Source organism: Convolutriloba macropyga, unplaced genomic scaffold (genome assembly GCF_964194025.1).
Source record: "Convolutriloba macropyga unplaced genomic scaffold, txConMacr16.3 SCAFFOLD_775, whole genome shotgun sequence".
NCBI lineage: Eukaryota > Metazoa > Xenacoelomorpha > Acoela > Convolutidae > Convolutriloba > Convolutriloba macropyga.
Window position 1 is genome coordinate 59,915 of NW_027449848.1, and position 24,631 is coordinate 84,545.

Below are 24,631 nucleotides of genomic sequence, written 5' to 3' on the forward strand. Positions count from 1 at the left end.
ACTTCTTAGAAACAAAATACTTGGGTATTATTATTGATAAAAATCTTACCTTTAAAAGTCACATAGAGAAAATCGCTAACAAGTTGCGAAAATTCAATGGCATACTATACAAAACCAGAGACTATTTCAGCAAAAGGCAGCTTTTGATGTTTTATGATGCATATGCTAAATCAATTATCGAATACGGAATTTTGATTTATGGCAGTGCCTCGAAAAGTGAATTAGAAACAATACACATTATACAAAAACGGATTTTAAGAACAACTTTATGGAAAAAGTTTTGTGATTGGACACAAGAGGAAGTTATCAAATACAAAATTTATTCCGTCTATGAGCTCTATGCAGCACATTTTTTTAAGGAATTTATTAACCAGATTAGGGATAACTCACCTATGAAACTCTTAGATTTAGATGAAATGCATGGCGTTAAAACAACGAGACGAACAGCTGTCAATATTTTACCAACAATTAGTTGTAAAACTAAAAAAAAATGGAAAAATCACTCACGCGAAAACTTACGATAGGTTAAAACTTTTTAATGAGTAATAAGTTAATTCCCCCAAACGTCAAAAAAATAACGCAACCCCAATTTAAAAGTTTTTTCAAGAACTTCACAGATAACTAAATCTTCGATAATAGAACTATTTTTGATTTGCTTTACTAAGATGTCACCCGAAATCATTTTAGATTTTCTGGGATCTCCGCTTGATGAGTGGAACAACTCTTCGGTGATCCTTCCAGTTGTTAAATCTGAAGTTAATGTAAATTTATAATTTACTGTTACTTTTATACAACAGCTGGTAAATAAATAAATAAATAATAATTCTCAGCTCTTGAGCAATTACAACTCATCACCTCAGGTCAATGGATTTGACAAAACGACAAACGCTTCTAGCTCGCGCAACGGGTTTTTGTATCATACGCATATGACATCAATTTCATACCATATTTAGTTCATCTTAATTTGATTCAGTTTGTGCTTTGATCTTGAATTTGTTTCCCGCTTTTTAAGTTGTTCAGTTTACAGACAGGATATAGTCTATTCAAACTGTAAACAAATTTGCCGTTTTCTTTGTGTTGAATGATCACTTCGTGATCACATTATTTCCTGTTCTGATTTAAATTGTAATTAATCTTCATTCTCCTCTATTTCATTTCGCAGTTCAGTTGTCAATTTAATTCTTGGATCTATTCTGTTTCGCATCCCCCCAGTTACAAATTGTATGCTGTTATATAGCACCTTACAATATGTAAGAAAATATCACGTGCGCCTGGGGGTCATAAAAAATTTATGCTAACTAAGCTGGGGGGGGGGGGGTGTGGGGGTGTCCAAGTGCCATGGCAAAATTGATTGGTGTTCTGCTTTTAAATGAAATTTATAAAAGAGAAACTCCATTGTTTCTGAATTCCTTCTAGGGTCTTATCGATTAGTTATGTTAGATTTTGATTGATTGGAACGCCTCAACATCAGAGAACAGCTTCTCTTTGCACCACTACGAAAATAGAGATGCAATCCGAGATTCGTCTTCTAGAACCGATGGTCTTCAAGAGTCATTCAATGAAATAAATTTAAATTTTTTTGGATTTTGAAAAATCTGATCTGCTTAAGGAAATTTTACAGAATAAAAAAAAGCAGTGCAATTTAGTTTTTTCTCGTTCTTTCATCAACATACAATTATTATGAAATAAGATCTATAGGAACCAAATTAAAAAAAAGATGTTTTACTTCTAAATTCATGGGTTTTATGCAAAAAAATTAATTAAGTTCTAGTTATTTGTTTAACCAAAAGTTTAACCAAAAGTAACATCAGTTAATATTCAATGACAAACGTGTCTCAGTAATTAAAATGTTCAGTTTAGCAGCTGTCAAAAAACTTAATTTCTGTTACACTAGCGTGTTTTGCATTAACTGATTTAAAAACCGATGACGCAATAACGGAAGCTTGCATTAAAATGATTTTTAACTGCAGCTGACAACTAAGTTGGATTGTTCTTTTTATTAAATTTTACTTCTCATTGAACTGATTTAAAAAGTTACTATTTTAGCAATCAGAGCAAGAACAAACCTAAGTTTGCATTACGTGGCCAAATTTGGTCCAAAAAAGCAAATTTAAAAAATATTGATCTGTGGAAACGAAAACGTTTTGAGTATGTAATTAGCCTAAAACTTTATCGTACTTAGTTTTATCTTACTTGGATCCAAATTCAAATACTTATTTCATTTATCAGCAATGCTGTGTGTAATAGCAAAACCGTTAATTGTCTTCTTAATCCACAATTAGTATGAAGAGGGTCATTTCTGAAACAACTAGCCAATTAGGTTTTCTTTCATTTTGATAATTAGATAATATATCAGTGGAAACGGAGTAATTTTGCAGCAAACTTTGAAACAAATTTGCTTAGTTTAACTATTTGGATCTTTTCAACAATTGCCCCCCCCCCTTTGGTACCTAGTAGAGAATCGCCTCCCCTTTTGTGCTATACTTCACCACAATATTACTTGGCCAACACTTTAGATAGCTTTGTATTCCGGTTCGGCTAATTGCCATACCACGGTGTATTTTATTCTATTCAATTTAATAGTATGTGCATGCGTGGAAAGTTATTAGTCGTCTCTGATTGGTTAATAAATAGCTCGCTTAAATTCTATTCAAGAATAGTCCCCCTTTTGCAAAAGGGGGGGGGCAATTGTTGAAAAGATCCAACTATTTTCCACACAGGTTTAGAGTTCTAATCTTAAACCACGGATCGTTAAAATACGTGACAAAGTCAAATATTTTTGTGCTCGATTTTTCGGACATTGGACACATAATGTGCTTGGATGGACTGACTTTATCTTAGTCATTCAACATTGCGTATCATTGGAGATTTTGAGCTGAAGCTTTCATTGGCTTATCGCATAACCAGGTGAAACTCAATCAAATTCTTTCTCATGGTCAGAAGAATGAGAAAAATCTAATATATCGATTGGAACATATTGATTGGAATCATTAGAATTCAAAAAAATTACTAACAATCTATTTGGGTTTTTCAGACTAAGTGTATGCTGCTGTTATCTGATATGTACTATAATAATCTACATATATATTTTTGCAATGTCCACGTTTTCTTTTTGAATGGAAAATATTTTCCAATGGTTGGAAGCAAGATCGTATTCAATTGATGTATTAAATATTTCATTCAATTGATGTATTAAATATTTCTTTGTTTTCAGCAGCGTACGAAATAAAAAAGCGTGCGTCGGAAGAGTTGAGTTGGGTGGGTTTACTCTTGACCAATATTTTTCAATGGTTGGAAGCAAGATCGTATTCAATTGATGTATTAAATATTTCATTCAATTGATGTATTAAATATTTCTTTGTTTTCAGCAGCGTACGAAATAAAAAAGCGTGCGTCGGAAGAGTTGAGTTGGGTGGGTTTACTCTTGACCAGTTTTTTTGTAAACGTAATAATCTGACAAGAATAGACTCGGTGTAAGTTCTTATAAGATCTTCAAGATTAGCGTTTGTTAGGCTAAAGAATTGTTCTGAATTTTTCCTTAGCTTATACCTTTGTAAAGATGTTGCATAAATTAAGCAATTCTTCAGAATTTTGGGTCATAGTAATACAAACTCAAGGTATAACTTACAAATTTCTTATAAAGTCTTAGAAAACATGACAAATTTTTTAAATTTTTTTGGCAAGATTAGAGAATACCTTTTAAGTTCCATACACGAGCTTACAAACAACATTAACAGATTACGTAAAAATCGGCTCAGATCTTATAATAAATGGAATGTTTAATTTCTTCAGTAGATTTTCTGATGTATGATTGCTAAAGTAATATACTCTGCTTTATGGTACATTTAATTTGGTTTTTTATCGGTCAAACGCAGGTCATGCCATACTACAAACGTCGGCCATTACCAAACTAAACCTACTTTCAAAAAAATTTACTGCGACTTACACACCATTAAAAGGACTTTCTAAAGGTAAATAAAATCCGCTTTTACAATGTAACTAGATAGAGACATGTAAACCAGCTACAAAATTGTCTAAATGCAGTAAAAACAGTTCTAATGAAGCTTTTCACATTGTTTCTGTAAATAAAAATTACATTAAAAGAGCAACTTACGCAATGTGTTTAGAAACTTACGCAACCAGCTACAAAATTGCCTAAATGTACTAAAAAAAATTCTAACGGTACCTGTAGACGTTAGTAATGCAGGGGAAATTTTCATCAAATCAATATTTCCCCGCGGGGGAAATATCGTTCTAATGAAGCTTTCCACAATGTGTTTCTGTAAATGAAATTTATAATAAAAAAGCAACTTACGTAATGTCTTTACAGTACATTTGGGCATGATTGTGGAATTTGAAAGTGTTGGAACTGATATGAAGACATTTGTCGGTTACGTTGGGAACGGAATCGAAGTTGTTGGGGCAGTGGTGATGCTCTGCAGATGGTAAAAAAGTAGTCACATCCAACATTCCAAGTGTAAACAGCATCAGCCAAAAAATGCAGCTCATCTTTCAATGTAAACTTTGAAATCAAAGCTTCAAACTATCTGCCCTCTACAATTTTCTGTCTGCTATGACGCTATAAGGGTAAACCCGTCCACTGTAATTCATGTCAAACTTTCGAATTTTAGGTTTTTCGACTTCTGTTTTCTGTTTCTGATTTCACAAGAATAAAAAGTTGGGCTGATTTTCAGCCATTTTCAAAAAATTTTCAAAAAACGGCTACTTTCAACAAAACTTAAATTTATATCAAAAATGTCACTGATCATAATCAATTAAAAACGGCGATCGGTTTTGAAGTTTTTTGAAGATTCCGGGAATTTACCAGATTAAGCGTCTGTGAATACTTCGTTTCTGTTTCTCGACATTTTGCATAATTTTCAACCATTTTAAGCGATTGGGGACAAGCTCGGATGTAATATTGACTTATAATTTCGAAAAAGAAGCGCGTGTCTGGCATTATAGGCTGTGCTCAGAACAGCAAGTGTTCAAACCCCTACCAGATAACTGTTTTAACAGCCGCCATCAGTTACCCAAATGGCTGGTTTTTTAAAGCTGTGCTTTCCTTTTTAGGACTTGAGTGTCTCTAGTGTTTAAATCAATCTCCTGAGCATAAGTAAAAAACAGCTAGCACTTTCTGCCTATCTGTTTTCTCCCTAGGCGAGAAGAATGTTGTGTTCACGTGCGTGCGGATTACTTAAAATTTTTCTTAGTTCTGGCTCTACATTTGAACTATTTGAAAAACAGTTGTACACATAGGAGAGTTTATGACCATTTCGGCATTTATGAGGCATATCTTACGTAATTTAGAGCCATTTTGTCATTTCTGGTCTTCGACAATTTTTCAGTAATTTTGCTATATCTTGTGCCGCTTACCGAGAAAATTTAAGGATATAATTAGTGTTTTTAGTATTTCTTTCAGATAATTAACGCTGTTTTAAAACAATTTCATATGAAACCAATTACTTTTTCATCACAAAAATTATTAAATCAGGTACAAAATTTCGCCTATTGATGTCCACTTTCCCACATTTTGCTCATTTCTACTGTTTTTTTTGCACGCATCTGAAATTTTTTGTTTTCTAAATTCTTCCTTCTGATCAGATGTAATGTCAAAGATTTTTGATGAAATATTCGTGTTGAAAAGATTTTGTTTTTGAATTTGTGGCTTTTCTGATGCTTTTTGCACCGTCTCTTGAATAGACAGTCAATGACCAATCAACAAATAAATTGAATGGTCTGTGGCGAACAAATGTTGCAAACTTTCAATATCGAGAGGTGAGCTTAGAATACAAATAACGGATTTTGGATCATTTTAGCTTTGTTTTTTCATATCTTTTTTGCTGGTTTTCTTGGAATGAACCTTTGACTTTATTTTTCCCCTTCGTTGTTAATTCTTTACTTTTAAGTATATTTTGTCACTGTTGTGGATAAGAGATTTAAAAATTATTTTGTGAAGATTCTGATTTATGAAGAAATCATCGACTTATGTTCTGAGATCTTCTTTTTTATTAATTTGCAACGTTTCGGAAAAACAGCTTCAGTTTTTTAAAAAGTTTAATTGAGGGAGCAGTCAATTTTGACTGAGCCACAGTTTTTTTTCGGGTCAATTGCGGAGCCTTCCATCTAAGTTTATTGAAACTCTTATAGAATTTTAGTCTCATTTTTCAGTTTACATAGTTTGTATTTATCACTCTTCACTTTTCATTGACGGCACACATTTTTTTCCGAAAAGAATCTTTGAAAAGGGTTACGCAAATTTGATGTAAGTAAACCGCATTGGAGGTTAAAAGACCAACGTCAAGAGAAACAGGAATAACGTATCCTGCCACCAAGTCATAGTCAAATTTTTTGGGCCGTTAGAGTAAATTTTTAGCAATATTGAACGTTATAGCATTTAATTTATAAAAAAAATGCTACTTTTAAATCTCTCTGAACTTCATCGCTGTATTTTTAAAAAGGCTTACAATTTGCATCATATCTTTTCCTATTCTATTTCAAACCCTGTCGAAATCAAACGGGGTCAATGGTTGTTTCTTTTGATGTTTTGTACCCTTCTTCTGCATCGTTCTAGCTTGAAATTATTCAAGTCTTTGTATCAGTTCCAGAGGGCTGTTCTCATAATTAGCAAAAAACGTAATCGATTCAACGTAAACGAAGAATGCAAAGTAAGGCATTGTAAAATTTTTTTAGGCAATGGAAAATTTCATCTTTTATTACTTTTCTGGAAATTAAAATTGTGAATAGTTTCGTCAAGGGTTAATTCAGTTTTTCAAGAGCTTTTATTCTTAAATTTTGACATATGTCTGTAAAAAGGCCAAAACTAACTACATAACAAAACCAGAGTAGCATAAAGGTTTTAGCTCCCCAAAAATTTGCGACCAATAAAATTCTCATTCAACCACAATACAACTTCTCAAGCAAGTTGTCTGTTGTAATAGAATTAGTGAAAGAAATTATTGGCTCCATTGACACGCTATTAACAAAGCAGTGCCAACAGTCATTCAATTTTTTCTATTATTCTAGTTAGCTGACACGAAGTTTTATTCAATTTTAAGATAATAATTTTATGTGGGCAAAATATTTTTTAACTTTCTTTGTCAAATCTTTCTCCGTCGTTTCTTCTGTTTTACTAGCATCTATTAGTTCCAATAAAAAATTTACACAAATTCTTGTTGTATTCAGCAAATTTGAATGTTTTTTCAAGAGGGATCTTTGCCAATTTAACTAATGTTCCGGGTTTTTCCACACTTGAGTTTCTTGCTGAAGAATTCAGATTTATTGTTATTGTCAAACGAGTTTACGATGACAGTTATTGCAACAGTGCTCCTGTTATCAATTTCACTTTCAAATATCAATTCAAACTCCAAGTGTTCCCGTTTAAGATTTTGAAAATGATCGTAGAGCTTTGTATAGTTGTTTTTTTTTTCTCAAGAGATATTATTTTTAATAGCCGCACAGCGAGAGCTGGGGCTATTATTGGCGTTCTCTTGTTTTTTACAATTCAAAGATTTTGAATTGTATTGGGGCGCTGTCTTTTTTTTAAGATCTGTTCACACATTTTCATGATTTTTGAAGTCAAATTGGAGCAGTGATTTTGGTCACGCCGAAACAGGAAATGGAGCGAAAAAGCGAGGGGTTTTACGGCGTGAATTTTTTTCGCTCTAATTTTAAAGCAGAGTGAGAAAACGGTGTTTGAACAAAAATTCGGTTTCTCGGTAGCGGTTTTTTGTTCACATGCGGCAATTTCACTCTGATTTTTACTGTTTTTGGATCGGATTTTTCCTAAATGGTTTTCCCAATCCATTCACAGCTCATTCTAGGCCTAATTTTTTGTTTGAAATAAATTTTCATTTCTCGCTAGTGGATCTTTTGTTCACGTGCGGCATTTTGACATTGATTTTCTGTTTTTTTTCTTTTTTTTAATCTGATTTTTCTAAAATGGTTTTCTCAATTCACTCATAGTCCATTCAAGGTCTAATTTTTCTGTTTAGTCAATGACAATTCTTTGAATTGTACGTCAGGACTTGTCCTGCTATGTTTTTTTATTTCGTCGTCGCGATTTTTGCTATGACCATATGATGTCACAACCACTTCAAATCTGCTTTTTGTTCATTCGTTCATGCAATTTCATCTAAAGTGCGTGCGTGACGTCATTTTTTATCTTTGCGGAGCTAGTTTTTTTCTTCATGCGCGCGATTAATTTTTTGTTCACACTTGACTTACCTCACTCAAAAATGACTTCCTCACTTTGAAATTGACTTTTATTTACTTTACTTTAATTCAAAGAAATAAGTCAAATGGGTGTGTGTCACTCTAAATGAAGGTTATTAGAGAGCAGCTAATAGAGGCAGCAAAAACTTATACAGATTTAATTAAAATAAAACATATCAGCCTTCAATGAAAAGGCGAATTTTTTTGGTCTCTCTTTTTTACTGTTTTTTTAGACTGCGGATCTACGAAACTATTGCGGCTATTTTCTGGCAATGTGCCAGCTATGTTAAAGTTAAATTTTCCATGACTTCAAGCTAAATTACTTCTGGAAGTTTTTCAAATTCTTAAAACACAGTTAATTTGTATGCTGAAGAGGAATAATGTTCATCCATTCTTTTGGATTTTTGAGCCTCGAAATGTTAAAGAAAATTAGTTTATCTTCAATCTCATTACTTTCTACTGCCAGAAGCGCAAAATCAAGCAAATTTTTAATCGTTTTTAAGTAAAAATCACAGGCGATATTTAAATATTTGATTTTAGTTATTCTTGTGAACTGACTTATGTCCGCGACCTGAGAGGATTAACAATTTTAGCAGCGAGATAACGTAAGTGTATTTCACACGAGCAAAATGTGATATCGACATACATATTTTTGTATGAACAACTGTACCATGAAAAACTTTAATGTGAAAAATACTGACAAAATATTGCAAGTGTGATTCACAGACTTGCAAGTGTTTTACACAGACCCCCTCCCCCGCAGAGCGCCTTCTGAGCCGTGTTTAACAAAGTTGACAAGAATACTGTAACGCTAACAATTGGAATTTTGAAGGTAAATTATAATGTTCTCGAATTAGGGAATAAAGAGCAGAATAATTAATGCTTGAATGGAAAATCAGGTTGAGAAAAACATCTTGAGTTATGCAACTGTTAGTTTTTAAAGATTAAAAGTACTCAATCACCTTTGATTACACCTTTGCCGAAAGAAGTGTCATTTTGCTATGACTGTTAAGATTTCTATTCAGAGTTTTGTTGAAACTGTTGTTTTTTTATCATTTGTCTCTTAACTGTTTGTTTGGTTCCATAATTTTGTGTGAGAAGTTTTAGATTTTCCAGCAAACGAAATTGCTGGAAGTGTTCAGAAAGAAGTATTCAGAATTTTATGGAAACAATTCTTCGGATGGTCATGCTGCTTTTTTAGTATGGGTCAATTTTGTTGCTGGATCTGTTTTTGGTTGATCAATTTTGAAATTTTGTTCTTTTTGCATTAGTTATGATGGATAAAAAGCTCGGATCTATTCTGTTCCCCCACCCCCCAGCTTAGTGAGCATACATTTTTTATGACCCCCAGGTGCACGTGCTATTTTCTTACATAGTAACGTGCTATATAACAACACATAAGTTGTAACTGGGTGTCATAAAAAACACGGGGGGAAACAGAATAGATCCAAAAGCTCCCCGGGTCGAGGCCCAATGGTTATCTTGTAAGAACTTGCAAGTTTCTGGCAGAAACTTACAAGGCGATGCATCGCCTTGCAAGTTTTTTTTCCAAAAATTTGCAAGTTCTTACAAGTTAACCATTCGACTTACAAGTTCTTACAAGTTAACCATTCGACTTACAAGGCTCTCACAAGTTAACCACTCGACTTACAAGTATTGTCTGATTGTTGACTTTTTGACTTAAAATTATTGATTGGTATTGTTTAAAGCCGGCTTATGAAATTGGAATTGGCTCCAATCATAACAAAACGTTTCACGACTCAAAGTTTGCAAAAAAGAAGGTTTTGTTTCCTTTCGGCTAAGCAGCAACTTCTCATGGGGAAAACGGGACCCTCACACTCTTGTTAAATACAATAATCATTGAAATATCAGTTGGCCTATATGTGCAGCTTTAAAGTTCTTTGTAGAGAATGTCAACAAGAAAATTTAAAAAAAAGTTTAACGATGAAAGTACCAAGAAAAAGATTCAAGTGATAATTTTTAAATGTTTTCCCATAAAATGGCAGAGAACAACAACAAAATTATTATTATTATATTAGTCACGCGCAAAGGCTCTTAATATGGACTAACATACTAGAAGAAGAAGATTTATTTATCCATCTCATACGTATTAACAATAGACTAGCAAAATCAACAATATTTACAGATGGAAGGGACAAACAACAGTCAAAATGTTTTGGAATTTTTGTCTCTAGTACAGGTTAAGAGGAGTCCTTTTTCGTCAAATGAACATTAATTCAAGAAACTTTGATATAACTGCCAATAATCTCATATGAAATTAATCATAAATTCGGTTTTCAGTGTGTTTTTCAGTTTGGACTGAAACTTACAAGTTAACCATTCGACTTGCAAGTTCTTACAAGTTAACCATTCGACTTGCGAGTTCTTACAAGTTAACCATTCAACTTGCAAGTTCTTACAAGATAACCATTCGGTCTCGACCCGGGTCCTTAAGGATATGAGGTCAGCGCACATTTTAAGCAGTTTGCAAACATAGTTGAGAAATCCTATTTATTTTTTTATTTTCTATGATGCTGTGAATAATTTTTTCCGCAACAAGTTTCTTTGTTCTCGGTGAGAACCAAAATCCAGTGCTTAATACAAATGAGGTTATTGTTTGGGCAATGACGTGCACCCTATTACTGAGCCCCCCCCCCCCCCCCCAGCCACCCACCCCCCGGGCAAGATTGACAATAAGACTACTTTGGTAGAGGTACGAAGTATTGAAACCCTGATAAGAACAGCACTATTTCAATTGAAAATTGAACTTAAATAAAATTTTAACTCAAAAATATAATTTGATTCTAATTTTACACTCAATATTCGATGGTTGTTTAATATTTCGGTTACCAAGCTGTACGAAATGGTCGAAAGTTAGTCTTTCTAGCCTGATTTTTAATTAGTATAGCAGATTGAGCAAAGACAAAATTAGTTCATACGATTGAGAAACCCCCATCACTTGGTGTGTCTTCGAAATGTGTATAGTTGCCCAACAAGGGCAACACAATAATAAACACTCAACTTTGGGTCCCATAAAGCTGTCTCAAAAGAGCATTGAAGAATGTTGGATGTTTAAATAAAAACAAGCGCTTTTCTTATGTTGTGTAATAACCCAGCTTGTGGTATATCAAGCTAAAAAAGTTTCAACTCTAGCAGAGCTTTGTTGCAACGGTACCATGCCTGGCCGCAGTTCTGGAGGTAGTAGGTTCGAGTCCTCTAATCTCTAAGTTTTTCGCAGTATATGGAGTTGGCTAATCCCACAGTTACAGTTGCACAAGACTTGATTAATCTAAAAGTGCAAACTTTCCCCAAACTAAAGAGTTCTCGAATAGGACGCCTCGTAAATTTACAAGAAAATGAGGAAAAAGTTTGTCATTTTCTTTGTTTCACTTTACCAGATAGCACTTTTGGCATAAAATTTGAATCAATCTTTTTTCACTGTTTTCCATTTAAACAACTTCATTTGGTCAGCAACGTGCTTCTGCGAAGTTCAATATTAAATACTTGCCTAAAATTCTCACCAGAAGAGATAAAAAGAAATGGTTAGTCATCAATTAGTCTTTTAAACCCGCTATTAACAATCCAAAGTATTTTTAGGTAATTATTTACCAATTACGCTTTCTTTCATTTCTCATATTAATTAGCATATAGTTAAAATTGATTGCGAAAAACAGCGACAACTGCGAGCATATGCACTCGCCTAGTATAATTGTTTAGTAAGTTAGGTTTTGTTGCGATTGAATTGGAAAAAAAATTAGATGTCGATTAACGTGGATTATCAAGATTGTAACAAAAAAATCTAAAAGTAAAAACAAACGAATATTTAACTGAAACAAAATCCAATATCATCTGCTATTTTGCAGTAATTGATAAAGATTTTTTTGGCTCCCAACTAGCCTAATAGGAAAAGCGTGATATCTTTGAAATGCCACTTATTTACAAAAAAATATAAAATGTTTGCAAAAATACGCAGCATAGACCTTATTTTAAAGAAATTGACCAAACAATTGATTTTGAAATTAGCTCAACTAGTTCGGATTTTACTGAAACTTACTTTTGGCTCAAAGTTTTCTCTCTTTTAAATTATTTTATGACCATTTATAGCTTGATGTTGATTTAAAAAATAGAAATATTAACTCACTATTTATATTTGAAAGTGAAAATACTTGTTAATAGTAGTTATTAATGAGGCATTACAAAAAATTCATATTATTACTATTCCATAATTGCTTTTATAGAAAAGTGGAAAGCAGAGCTGAATTACTTGAGTCAAATTTTACCGACATATTAATTTAATTGCGTTTTGCTAAGCTAATGCAGGGCTTTTGATGAGCTTTGCGGAAATGGGTTACATTCAAAGACCAGGCTATTTTGAAGAAAAATTAGTAACTGCATTGCATAAAATTAGAAAATTTAGGCATCACGAAAACCAGGCTACAAAACACGTGGCCTGAATTCCGATATTGAACGTTACGCAATCCTTTTTTACTGTTGGTGAAAATCGCGCTGGACGTAAATAAAATCCAATTTACTGGTAAATTCCACAAAATCTAATTTTGTAATTCGCGATAGCACACTTATAAAAAAAGAACTCCGAAAATTAATCGAAGCCAATCCTCTACAAACTTTTTAGCTTTCTGCCACAAATCCGACAATAAAAAAAATCCAATTTTAAAATCGTTTTTTCCTAATTCAGAAACAAAAAATTAAGTAGAACATAAACACAAAACAAACAGTTTCGAACACTTTGTCATTCACATGCAAATTTTTTCAAATTTGTCAGTTTTCTGTAATCTCTTCTTAGTGTTTTGTGTCTATGTTCTAGTTGATTCATTGTTTTTCATGTGAACAAGCCATTTTTCATTTTTAATGATCTGTTGCGATGTGAACAGGTCTTTTTTCATTTTTAACATTAATTTTTTGCAGCTATCGTTTTGAAATGCAGAACAACTGAAGTCATACAACATAGCTCAGTAATCAGGGCGTTTGGTTACTAGATACGATTGGCCATATAAAATCAAAGTTGTAACTTGCGATTTTGTTTTGCAGATTAATGAGAATATTATGAACTCAAGTATATGATTAGTAAGAGAATTGAGGAAAGAAGCAATTCGAATGATAATAGCAGAGCGAATCAGAAAGAAGGAGAGTACGAGAGAGCCAGATTTTTTCAAGCAACAAGGGGACAGTTTCTTTTCTGTTTCTGTCGTACAGAAATCGTCTTCTGTAGTTGAATGTGTTTGCTGAGCGATTTTACGAGTTCAGCTGCTACGAAATTATTAGTGATTTCGCGGAGCGTTTCCACTACTTAATTTGTATTTAGCAGATAAAACTTTCTGAGCTTCACTTTTAAAAGGTATTCGCGTCGCAAATACAGCGTTAACTTTTAGACTGGTATTTTCCTCAGCGAATCTAGAGTTATATCTGATATTCTGACTTGAGTAATTCGCGGAGCGAAATTAGAAATAAAGAGAGTCAACTGAAAATTGAATTTAGATTCAATAGAATGAATAAATGGGAACAGCGGAATTTTAATCAGCAATTTGATCATAACGTATCATAACTAAAAAAAGGAAATTTGCAGTAAAACAAAATGAGTAGACAGTATGAACAGACAATTAAATCACAATGTTAAGTAAACAAATTTAGCAGGTATGAACAAGGAAGATTTGATCTTCAAATCACGATTGAACAAAATGAAATAAATGACTAAACTGAACTAAATTAAAGATTAGGTGAAATTAGGGATTTTAGTACTACAAATGACAATGACCATTGTATACTATATCACAGTTTCGAACGTTACTTTGAGAAACATTGCAAGTCAACAATCTATGCAAAACAGTTTTTTTTAAGAAAATAGAATTTTTACACTGGTTCATTTATCATTCTGTTGATTTTTCAATTGTATTTGTTTGTATTTGTTAGTATCACAAAACATTTATTAACTTAGGCAATGAGATTGTGACGAAGCCGCATCTTAAAAAGTAACTGATCAGCAATATTTTGTGAGCCACACACCAGACCTTGTATTGTTTACAAAATATTTTTGACATTTATTGGCTCACATGGAATCATATTGAATAACTGAAAACGCCTATAAGTTTTTGCGTTTGGTATGTTGGTTTGGACAAGGAAAAGATTGAAAAAAATTAAATTGTCGATAAAATTATAAATTGCAAGCTAACGCACTCTAGTCGCAATCAATTGCGATGTGAACAATGACTTGTTTCAGACACAGTTTGAGTTCCCACACCATTGCGCACTGACACACTTGGCATGAGGCTTCACCCAGGGAAAAATTGTAAAAAAGGTGGACTAAGTGTTTCAATTATACTGTATTTTCAATAGCGTAATACGAGTGCAAAAGCTAAAGCGTATAAAGAGTGCAAAAAAAGCCCAGGTTGAGGTGCCAGACCGAAAGTCGATATGTCCAGACCGTCCCAGACGGAAAGTGTCTATGTCCAGACCCTCCCTGACGGAAAGTGCCTATGTCCAGACTTTTGTGCGTTCAAAATCGTATATGACCAGACTGTAGTGCGTTCCAAATTAAAATTCGTGCGCTCATTTGTGCGTTCAAAAACACTCATGTCCAGATTTTCGTGCGATCAAAAATGCGTATGTCCAGACTTTCGTGCGTTCATGTTCAGATAATGTTTTTTGTATTGTATTCGTTTCAAGTATAGATACGTTAGGGTGATGGTTGTGATGAAGTGCCCAAGCAGTTGCTACATTTTGTTTAATAAAAGGTGTTCGATGAAAGTATTGGCTGAAGGGGGTGCCAGCGACCTAGTTATTAAAGTATGATTTGCTTTCCAACTTCAGCAAGGGTTTATAATTCTAGGTGTGAAATAGTTTTAAACAAAGCAAAATGTTGGATGCGAATTTTCCTGCGTTCGATGTTTTGTAAATTTTGAACTCAAGTGAGTTGAGGTTTTCTTGGTAGAAAGCTTTCACTTGAGTGAGCACTCTATTAAGAGTGTTTAGTCAAACATGGCCTCATTAGTTTTTGGCATTCTTGTTTGCAATCAAAAAATTTTCTTGCGCTCCGAGTCACAATGTCCAGACTTTCGTGTGTTCAAAATTGCTTATGTCCAGACTATCGTGCGTTCAAAATTGCATATGTCCAGACTATCGTGCGTTCAAAATTGCATATGTCCAGACTTTCGTGTGTTCAAAATTGCTTATGTCCAGACTATCGTGCGTTCAAAATTGCATATGTCCAGACTATCGTGCGTTCAAAATTGCATATGTCCAGACTTTCGTGTGTTCAAAATTGCTTATGTCCAGACTATCGTGCGTTCAAAATTGCATATGTCCAGACTATCGTGCGTTCAAAACTGCATATGTCCAGACTATCGTGCGTTCAAAATTGCATATGTCCAGACTATCGTGCGTTCAAAATTGCATATGTCCAGACTATCATGCGTTCAAAATTGCATATGTCCAGACTATCGTGCGTTCATTTTTTTTCCAGACCGTGTAATTTTGAACGCACGACGCCACCTTGTGCGTTCATTTCGGTCTGGACATATCGACTTTCGGTCTGGGACCTCAACCTGGGAGTGAAATTTCCTCAAAATTACAAACTTGCACTCTTTTCCCTGCTAATTAGGAGTGGAATTTGCGTCACACCCTTATTCTCGCTCAATAATGGTAGAATACAGGTGGACACCTCAACCCGGGTTTGATGTTTATTTTACATTTTTCCTCTCGCTCAAAATGCACTTGAAGTCAGACCAAAGTAATCACTGATAAGACTCAATCTCGACTTTCGAGCGAACCTGGCTCTTTTGTATTCCTGGCTCTTTCGTATTGTCCCGGCTCAGATTTTTTCCAGACATTTTGCCCAGACTTTTATTCGCTGGAAATGATTTCTAATCATGCGCGATCAAGATCCAAACTTTAGTTTGCACAAAATGACGTCAGTATATATTTAAGTCAGACCGTAAACCATACTTTCGTTCGCCCGTACGGAAATCTAAACTTTGTCAATTAGAGCGCTTTTTTCACTTTTCTGCCCTCGATGGCGGACTGAGGCCACTATGATCTGGCTTCCTGTCGTGGGAAGACAAGCAAATTACTCAAGATGAGGTTCGCAACCCGAGACAGTAGGTATGGGCCAGGCGGACTTGGGTCACGGACAGAGCCGTCCGGTGCGACCGAGCAGATAATTTCGGCCGGGCCGTTCCATTTGGCTCATACCTGAGTTTGATGTGTTCCATGTAGCCCGTACCCATCATTTGGTCTGTTCGGTCTGCCCTGCACACACGCTTCGGTCCCCTTTGGCCTATAGTCTAGGAGAAAACTAATCCGAAAAACTTTTCTCAGGAGTCTTTTGGACATTTTTATAATTCTAAGAGAAAGTAAACTGAATAACTGAATATTGAAAACAACTATGTTCTAGGATCTATAATCTCTCATAATTTGAGACATCCAGTCAGAATAGAGAGACACTCGTGTGAAAACACCACCGCTACTGCAAATCGATTTATCTTTTGTCGAATCAATGGAACTATTTAACTGCCAGGGAATATAACTGGCAACTCCTAGCAGGCACACGGGCTGTCCAGTGCCACAATTTATTGTATACAAGGGGTTTCCAATATCTCCCCAGCAAAGATTGGCCCCATATCCCGATACGTCTTCTGTGCAAATTGTGTCCGGCCGACATGACTGTTCGTCTTCTGCTAAGGTTGACTCAAACACACTCTCTATGAAATACGCTTCTCGTAGTGTTGTTGCAGTTTCTTGCGATCCGATGGACGTCGAACTGAAATCAAACCGGGATTTTTGGCCGATTTTTGAGACGCGGTTCAAGAAAGAGTTTTGCTACCTGTGACCTTATTACACCCAAGAATAATTACAAGAATGGGCGAACTCCGATAGTGAGTTTGCGAGGTTCCTGCAAGACCTTTGCAAGATAAGAGTTCTGCAAAAGAGAAAATTCCTGCTTTTTTGTTCGACTCATTGTTATTTTGTCTCTTTTCTTTAGCTTGATCTCATTGATTCTTACATGTTAGCGCTGGAATACTTTAAAAGATATTTGCATCCATCAAGTCAAAAACATGTTTTGTTGTAATTCAATTAGGAGAGATCAACAGGCAAATATTTCTCTCTACTTATGAACTGCTCAAATTTAGACTCATTCCCGTCTATTTAACTGTATAAGTTTTACTTCTTTTCACCTTGATTTTTCAACCCCCTATAATTGAACCCCGTATATAATCCTCCCTCGGTCATTTAAACTCGCAATTTTTACAGTTTTTACTCCCAAAATGAGGTTAATACCAAAATCTTTCTCTCTAGTTCGGTGTGCAAAAACAATTTAAAAAAAACAGAAGTTCAAACTACTTAAAAACACAAAACTACTGAACTTCAACAGTGCGACATTGAACAGCTTGCGTTTGTTTGCAATCAAAAAATATTGACGGGACGGGACGCTTCTTTAGCGCAATGCCTTTGATCGAAACTGAACACTTGACAAATCTGACCCCTTTTATGAGGCACTTTGATTTTAATCAAAAAAGTTCAAAATGTGTCCTAGTCTAGATGACGAAAGAGCTGGTACTTTTCAAATGGATTGATGTAAGCAAAGTTTTGAAATATAATTTATGAACATATACAAATGAGGAAATCAAAACGAAATTTAACCGTGTATTTTACAGAATTGTCATTGAAATCCAGATTGATATTTTTGCTAGCAGCAATGCTGTGCAAGTTTCAAATCTGAATGTTGCAAAACTGGAGGTCTCATTATATTTTTAATACCAGCGATCAATTTCACTGGGGCACAATATAAGGCTTCAAGGTAACTCCGTGAGGACGCAAGAGGGCACTAACTCAAAAAAAATTAGGATTCATTTCAATTTTAATTGAACACGAAAATAATTAAATGAAAGCAAAAATGTTTCTATTAGCCAAATAAGTCAAACTGGCAATTGACCTGAAAAACAGAATATTCGTTTTGTCCCAGTATATCTCCATCAATTTCTGCACCTGTCTTATCAAGGTCTCACAATTTTTTCCGTCGGTCGGGTATTTTTTCCGTATTAGACGTTCAGAAAATTTCACTTTCGAAACCAGGGGGATCCACAGAACAAGGCATGTATCCCACATTGTTAGCTCTCAACAAGATTAGTTGTTCTTGCAATGCCCTCTATGTCTAATTTAAATGAAAATTCGATGCCATGACTTTTGGTGAGAACAACTTAACAACAGGTGAAAACTGATTTAAAATTGGTTGGTTTAAAAGTGCTGATTTATTCATCACTCAAGAAGAAAATTCTTATGTGAAATTACACCCGATAGTGTAAAAAAGTTGTCGGCATTTATCCTAGAGTTTTAGAGTGAAGTCTCGATTAGATTCATTTTCAACTTGTGTCCATGTAACTTGGTTTCAAAGTTTACAATTTGTTAAAATTTCAACAGTTTTAAGATAATTGATGGATTGCTTGGTTAAGACATTGTAAGAGTTTTTATCTGATATGAGAAATCACATAAGAAACGCTTATGAACTGATAATGCATGATAAAATGTTAAGACAAGAAAAGGGTTAAACGAAAAAAAAAATTATGATAGGCTTTAAGCGTCGAAAAGGAATCAAGCATTTAACTGATCAGAAGTTATTGACTAGGAGTAGCAACTGAATTCGCAATAAGTTATTAAAGTTATAAATATCCGAACACGATGAGCGAAAAGATATTTTCTATTGCATGATGATTTTCATAATCTTCAATTAAGAAATAAACTAACAAAATAAAACTAAATTACATTAATGAGAATTGCATTGATGTTATGCAGCAAATTTTTTTAATGATCCCAACCATACGTTATATAAACCATCTGAAAATTTTCCCATATGTTGCCAACCTATTTCAGTACAGTCCATTTTAAAATAGCTACTGATGACAACGTTAAAGTATACTGAACAATGAGTTTGTACATGTATTAATGGAGGCCATGGTTGTGAACAACATTACTATTTTTTAAATGCAGTTGCAATTATTAGTCAGCATTTTTAACCTTAGTGTTTTTTTGCGTTAATTTTTCATTTAATCATGAGTAATCAAGATGATTTTTATCTAAGGAATACGTTATGCATTCGACGAAGTTCAACTTCCAGCTAATTGAGAACTTCTGGCACTTTAACTTCTGGCACTGCAGACTTTCGGCATTTTAAAATGTGCAGGTGAGTGTTACACGAAAATGTGTATAGAAATAGGCTGCAAAGTTTACTGAAAACTGAATGAAGGTTTGTACAAAATCTAATTGCTTAAATATTTTCAAGAATAATATTTTTTGTAATAGGTTGATTAGTACAAGCCGCCTTTTTTTGATTCCAAACAATCTGGCTCACAAATGTTGAGGAAAGATATTTCTCATCCTTTTTTTGGTAAAACTGTTTAAATTGGGGGAGTTTAACGAAATTATACCACCGCCCCATTTAAAACAATGTGTTATATGCCCAATAAATTGGAGAGGCTACAATGAAGTAAATCACAAAATGTCCTGATTTGACTATTAGCGATACAATTTACTCGCGCTGATTTGGTTAGCAGATCTGAAGTCAGATTTGTAAAAAGTTTCGAAAAGTATGTGAGAGTTGCAATTTAGATGCAAATTAATGGCAAACTTGAAACGCTGTTTGCAAGTTTATGCGAAACATTAAACTTTAGCAAGCATTTGCAAATTTAATGTATTTTTTACAGAGTTTCGAAACCAATTTGTAAATTTTTGCAAACCTGACCTTAGTTAGTTGTTGTCAAATAATCTAAACTGGTCTAATGATAAATCTTATCTGTTCAGTTGGTATTAAAATGATATCAATTTCAATCCTTTTATTAAAATTTGTATAGAATTTGCAAATATTTTGTTTGTGTTTAGTTTTATTTGAAAATTTTCGGTTCTTTTATTGCTGAATCATAGTTAAGGTATGATTCAAGTGCCTGTCCACCTAAAATTGACCTGAGCATCCGATTACCTGAGCAAGATTACCTGAGATAAATTTACCTCAACTTTTTGGATTGTGGCCCAGGTAACTGTCAAAAAATTCCGGCTCAATATTACAAAGTAAAAAACGTACGATTTCTTGAACTACAATTTCAATTATTAGCATTTTTTACATAAGTGTTTTTTTCGCTTCAATTATTCATCGAATCAAAAGTAATTGGAAGGATTTTTATCTAATGAATAAGCTATGCCGTCTGTAACTGTGGGCAGCATGAAACATATTGGGTTGGGGAGCACAACCGAAAAAGATCTACTCAGGTATTTTCTCATTCGGCTTGTGCGAATTTCTTTCCATTTTCCAGGTGCTGAAACCGCTAATCCCGTTCAAAGTTTTGATGAAAGATTTAAATCACAAGAGTAATTAAATAATGATTGTGTGGATCTGCATGAAGTCAATGCAAATTTCTGAAGTTTATCCAGAAACGCGAAATGACTCCAGGCATTAAGTCAGAAGTTCGAAGTGACTTCCTCAGAGTCGCATAGCGTGCTTAAAACACAAGACGCGCCCGTTTTATATTGACCAAAGTCGACGGAAGTCAACTTCCCAACTTCCAGTTGAGTGGAAACTTTTGGCATTTTAACTTCTGGCACTGCAGACATTCGGCATTTTAAAATGTGCTCGTGAGTGTTTTAAAATATAGGCTGCAACTTTTACTGACAATCGAATGCACGTTTGTACGATTTCGCATTGCTTAAATATTTTCTTATAGACAACAATGAAGCTCTCATTAACGGCGCTATAATCAATAATTTTTTAACTCCCTGTGTGCTGTATTTTTTCTTAAAAGATATCATTAGACTAGAATATAATATTAATAAAAACATAAAAACTGACTCATTTAATCGAATAAAATAATCGTTCATAACAGATATAGCTAACGAATTGAAGAAAATGAAAAATTGACGACCTGGAAAATTTATAAGATTTCACACGACAATTATTCACAAAAAATGGAATTGTTTGTCTTGTACGAGCTTATAAAACTATATCCAATGAAATATTGATCATCATTGGCATTGACTTACCCTAGCCCACAGGTGCCCAAAATGGTGCCCAATTCAGGTTGCTCTGGGCAGATCTTGATGTGGTATTCGTCTGGGAAGCTGCGCTTCGTTTTTAGTAGAGCCAAATTGTGTTTCGGTTTGAGACCATTTTTAAAACTGAAACAAGAACGTTTTTATCTCTTGAATGGATGACATTTGCTTCGGTACCGAGAGCTTCAGTTGATCATTTTGCCTAACAAATGCTCTCATCGAGTGAAGTCGTGATCTTAGATTAATTCTTATTGTAGGCTCTGATTTTGTAAGAGGTAATAGTACAAGCCGCTTTTTTTCTGATTCAAAACATTTCGGCTGACAAATGTTGAATAAAGGATGTTCTCATCATTTTTTTTCGGTAAAACTGTTAAAGTTGGGAAGTTTTCCTTAAATTATACCACCACCCCATTTAGGGCTATGTTTCATATGCCCACTAAATTGGAGAGGCTATAATGGGAAAATTCAGAAACCTTCCTTTTATTTGACTGGTAGCGATATAGTCTACTCGCGCTGTTTCGATTAGCAAATCCAAATTCAGACTTGAAAATTTTTGAAACTTCAGAAAATTATGTGAAAATTGCCATTTAGATGCAAATTGATGGCAAACTTGAAACGCTGTTTGCAAATTAAAGTGAGAATTTCCAAAAAATTGCACATTAGTGTTAAATTTGCAGAAACCTGTTTGCAATTATTTGCATTTTTAATGCAATATTTGCAATTGTTTGCAATCCTGTCCTTAGGTTTGGATCAGGGATGTTAGTTGTTGTCAAATAGTTTACATTGGACTAATGATAAATCTTATCTGTTTAGGCAGTATCAAAGTGAAACCATTTTTAAGCATCTTATAAATATTTGTACAGGATTTGCAACCTTTTTTGCTTGATTTTAGTTTCTTTTGAAGAATTTTTTTGTTCACTCCTTGCCGAATGAAAAAAACAATTCCATGTAGTTACATCTGAACTCGTTCAGGTAAAAATTCATAGTTCAGGTATGTTTCAGGTGCGTGTACACCTGACCTTCACCTGCACTTCCGGTTACTTGATCACGGTTCATGTGCATGGTTCAGGTGACACTCAAGGTTCTGCAAAAACAATATGGAGAAAATTTGTGATGAATTTTTTGAAAGCATTTGAAAGAGGGAAATTACGAGACGTTTTACTTATTTGTTAAATATATAATTTACGTATTCTTTATCTCATTGTAATGCGGGTTTTACGCTGTCAAAAATTTTGAAATATATTCAAAATATAGGCAACAATTATTGATGCGTGCATGTTGACACGATAATTGCATCAACCAAAAATTGTTCAACAATTATATGAACCAATTTTACAATTTTACTCATTCGAATTGCCCTTTCTATGTATTAAGTTTTGAAAAACATATGAAACAATCAAATTTCTTTAATATAAAAAATCTATTTAATATAAAATAATCGCGGATAAAGTAGTTCAGAAAGAAAATGCGTTGTTACAAACTTGGATAAAAAAAGAAAATCATATATTAATGGAATATCATATAGCATTAAAAAACACATTTTAAAAATTTTGTTAAAAATGGAGCTTGCTACCTGAACTTTGATCTTATATACAGATCACGATGAGCAAAAAATAAAAAAAGTGTCTCTCGAACAAGATATCAAAGCAATTGAACTGGAATTTTTGTCCGTTTGTTTTTCAAAGCCAACAGAGATTACATTAGCGTTCAAAGACCTGTACCAATCTTGAAAAGTTGCAGAGACCTGGAGAACGTATTATGGAATAGAAAAAAAACGGTTACGTTAAAGAACGAGTTTTCTGTACAAATTTTTACAGATATGATGAAAATTCAATGAAAAATGTGAACTTTTGCTGAATTTTTCGCTCGCCAAATCGAAAATTTTGCATAAATTTTGACAACAAGTCTGGCAATTTATTGAAATGATCTTTTTTTTAGTTTTTAAACATTAACAGCAACGTGGAACGCTAAACAAAATTGAGCCACTTAGAAAATTGGTTTGGGTCAAAATTCCTTAAAAACGCTCAAAAATTTATAACTCTGATGAAAAAGATCCACATTCACTCACCTTTCTGGAACTTTCAAATTGGATTTAAATGACACACTTTTATCGATTTGAACTAAAATCATTCTCAATTTAAATTCAATGTGCGATAGCAAATACCGGATTTGTGATAAATACTATATAACCATTACCAAAATTGTATCAAATGAAAGAATGGGAAAAATGGTTGTTTATGTAGTGTGATTCGGTAGATGCTTGATAATGCCAAATTTTTGTCAAAATTTATTGACTTTTAAGCAAATTTATTGATTTTTTGAGCAGAATTAACTTTTGATTAACAAAAAAATAGTTAAAATTACATCACTACCGAAGCTGAACAGTTTCTTTGCTCAAATCCAAATGCAATTCTGTTTGCCAAACAATTGCAAAGATAATATGAAAAACATGCACATAAAAATGAAAAACTTTCTGCTTTTTCTTATTTCAATCATCTCAATTTAATTCTAGTTGTGGCTCTTGAAAAATCCAGCTAACTATGACTTTGAAAAATGTTATATTGATTCACATTTGATACAAAATTTCAAAAGAAATATTACGACATTTTCGACATCGCAAAAACTGAAATTTCTTTTTTAATACCTCCTCGAAATTGCGGAACGATTAAAAATTGGATAATATAAACAATGGTACAACTGGTATAAATTTTAAATTATAAGTTAAATCTGCTTTCGCATATTTAAATGAACTAATTTTAAAAATCTAATAAGTAAGGAGGGTTTAATTATTCTTCTTCTAAAAAATCTGGCGGGGACAAAAATAAATTAATTGACTGTGTAATTCATGTTTAAACTCACCTGGAATGAACATGAACTCCAAACACACCTCGATATGAAAATTTTGGATGTTGTTTGTCCACTTTGTTGAAGAATCTCACAGAGAGTTCAATATCTAAAACAATGAAAACTTACTGCCTGTAAATACACAAAAACTATACATAAATATAAATGGTATTTTTCAAAATAAAACTTTTTAAACTTTTTTAAAATAAAAGGTTTTCAATTACTCATTATAAAAAGTTGCAAACAAAATTATAAGTATGTTCAATTCATTTTTCGCCCTTCCGAGGATTTTCAATCTGCAAATGAAAAGAGTGTAATTAACTCAATCCTCTCTAAACCATTTTCGGTTTATTGCCTCAATCCAGTGTTTTTGTACACCTTTTTTCAACCCCTTCTCGTTCTTTCTCCTGTGAAAAAAAAACATTTTTTTAAAAATGTAAAAAAAATCAATCAAAAAAATTTCCGCGTTTAATTTTATTTGATTGAAAGCGGACTGTTTTTGGGTTGCTAGATCATTGTCGTCTTA

The 24,631-nt window shown here is 33.6% G+C and overlaps 2 protein-coding genes across 5 annotated transcripts in view; both read right to left on the reverse strand.

The window, feature by feature from the left end:
* LOC142355375 (uncharacterized) overlaps window positions 1–11,066 on the reverse strand; it is a 54,401-nt gene extending 43,335 nt beyond the window's left edge. For 3 of the 4 annotated variants that reach the window (XM_075407575.1, XM_075407574.1, XM_075407572.1), the window contains exons 1-2: window positions 10,945–11,066; window positions 4,316–4,522 (exon numbers count right to left, since the gene is read on the reverse strand). In XM_075407575.1, coding sequence (XP_075263690.1) covers window positions 4,316–4,509 — 194 coding nt within the window. In that variant the 5' untranslated portion in view covers window positions 4,510–4,522; window positions 10,945–11,066. The remainder of the gene's footprint in view (window positions 1–4,315; window positions 4,523–10,944) is intronic. The other variant, XM_075407573.1, reaches the window with a different exon arrangement.
* A 5,537-nt stretch (window positions 11,067–16,603) lies between these two features.
* Window positions 16,604–24,214, reverse strand: LOC142355374 (uncharacterized; the record flags this gene model as incomplete). Its single annotated transcript, XM_075407571.1, has 3 exons — window positions 16,604–16,987; window positions 21,253–21,387; window positions 24,121–24,214. Coding segments are annotated over 3 exons (599 nt in total), but the record flags the coding sequence as incomplete, so codon positions are not given.
* Between the last annotated feature and the right edge of the window lie 417 nt (window positions 24,215–24,631).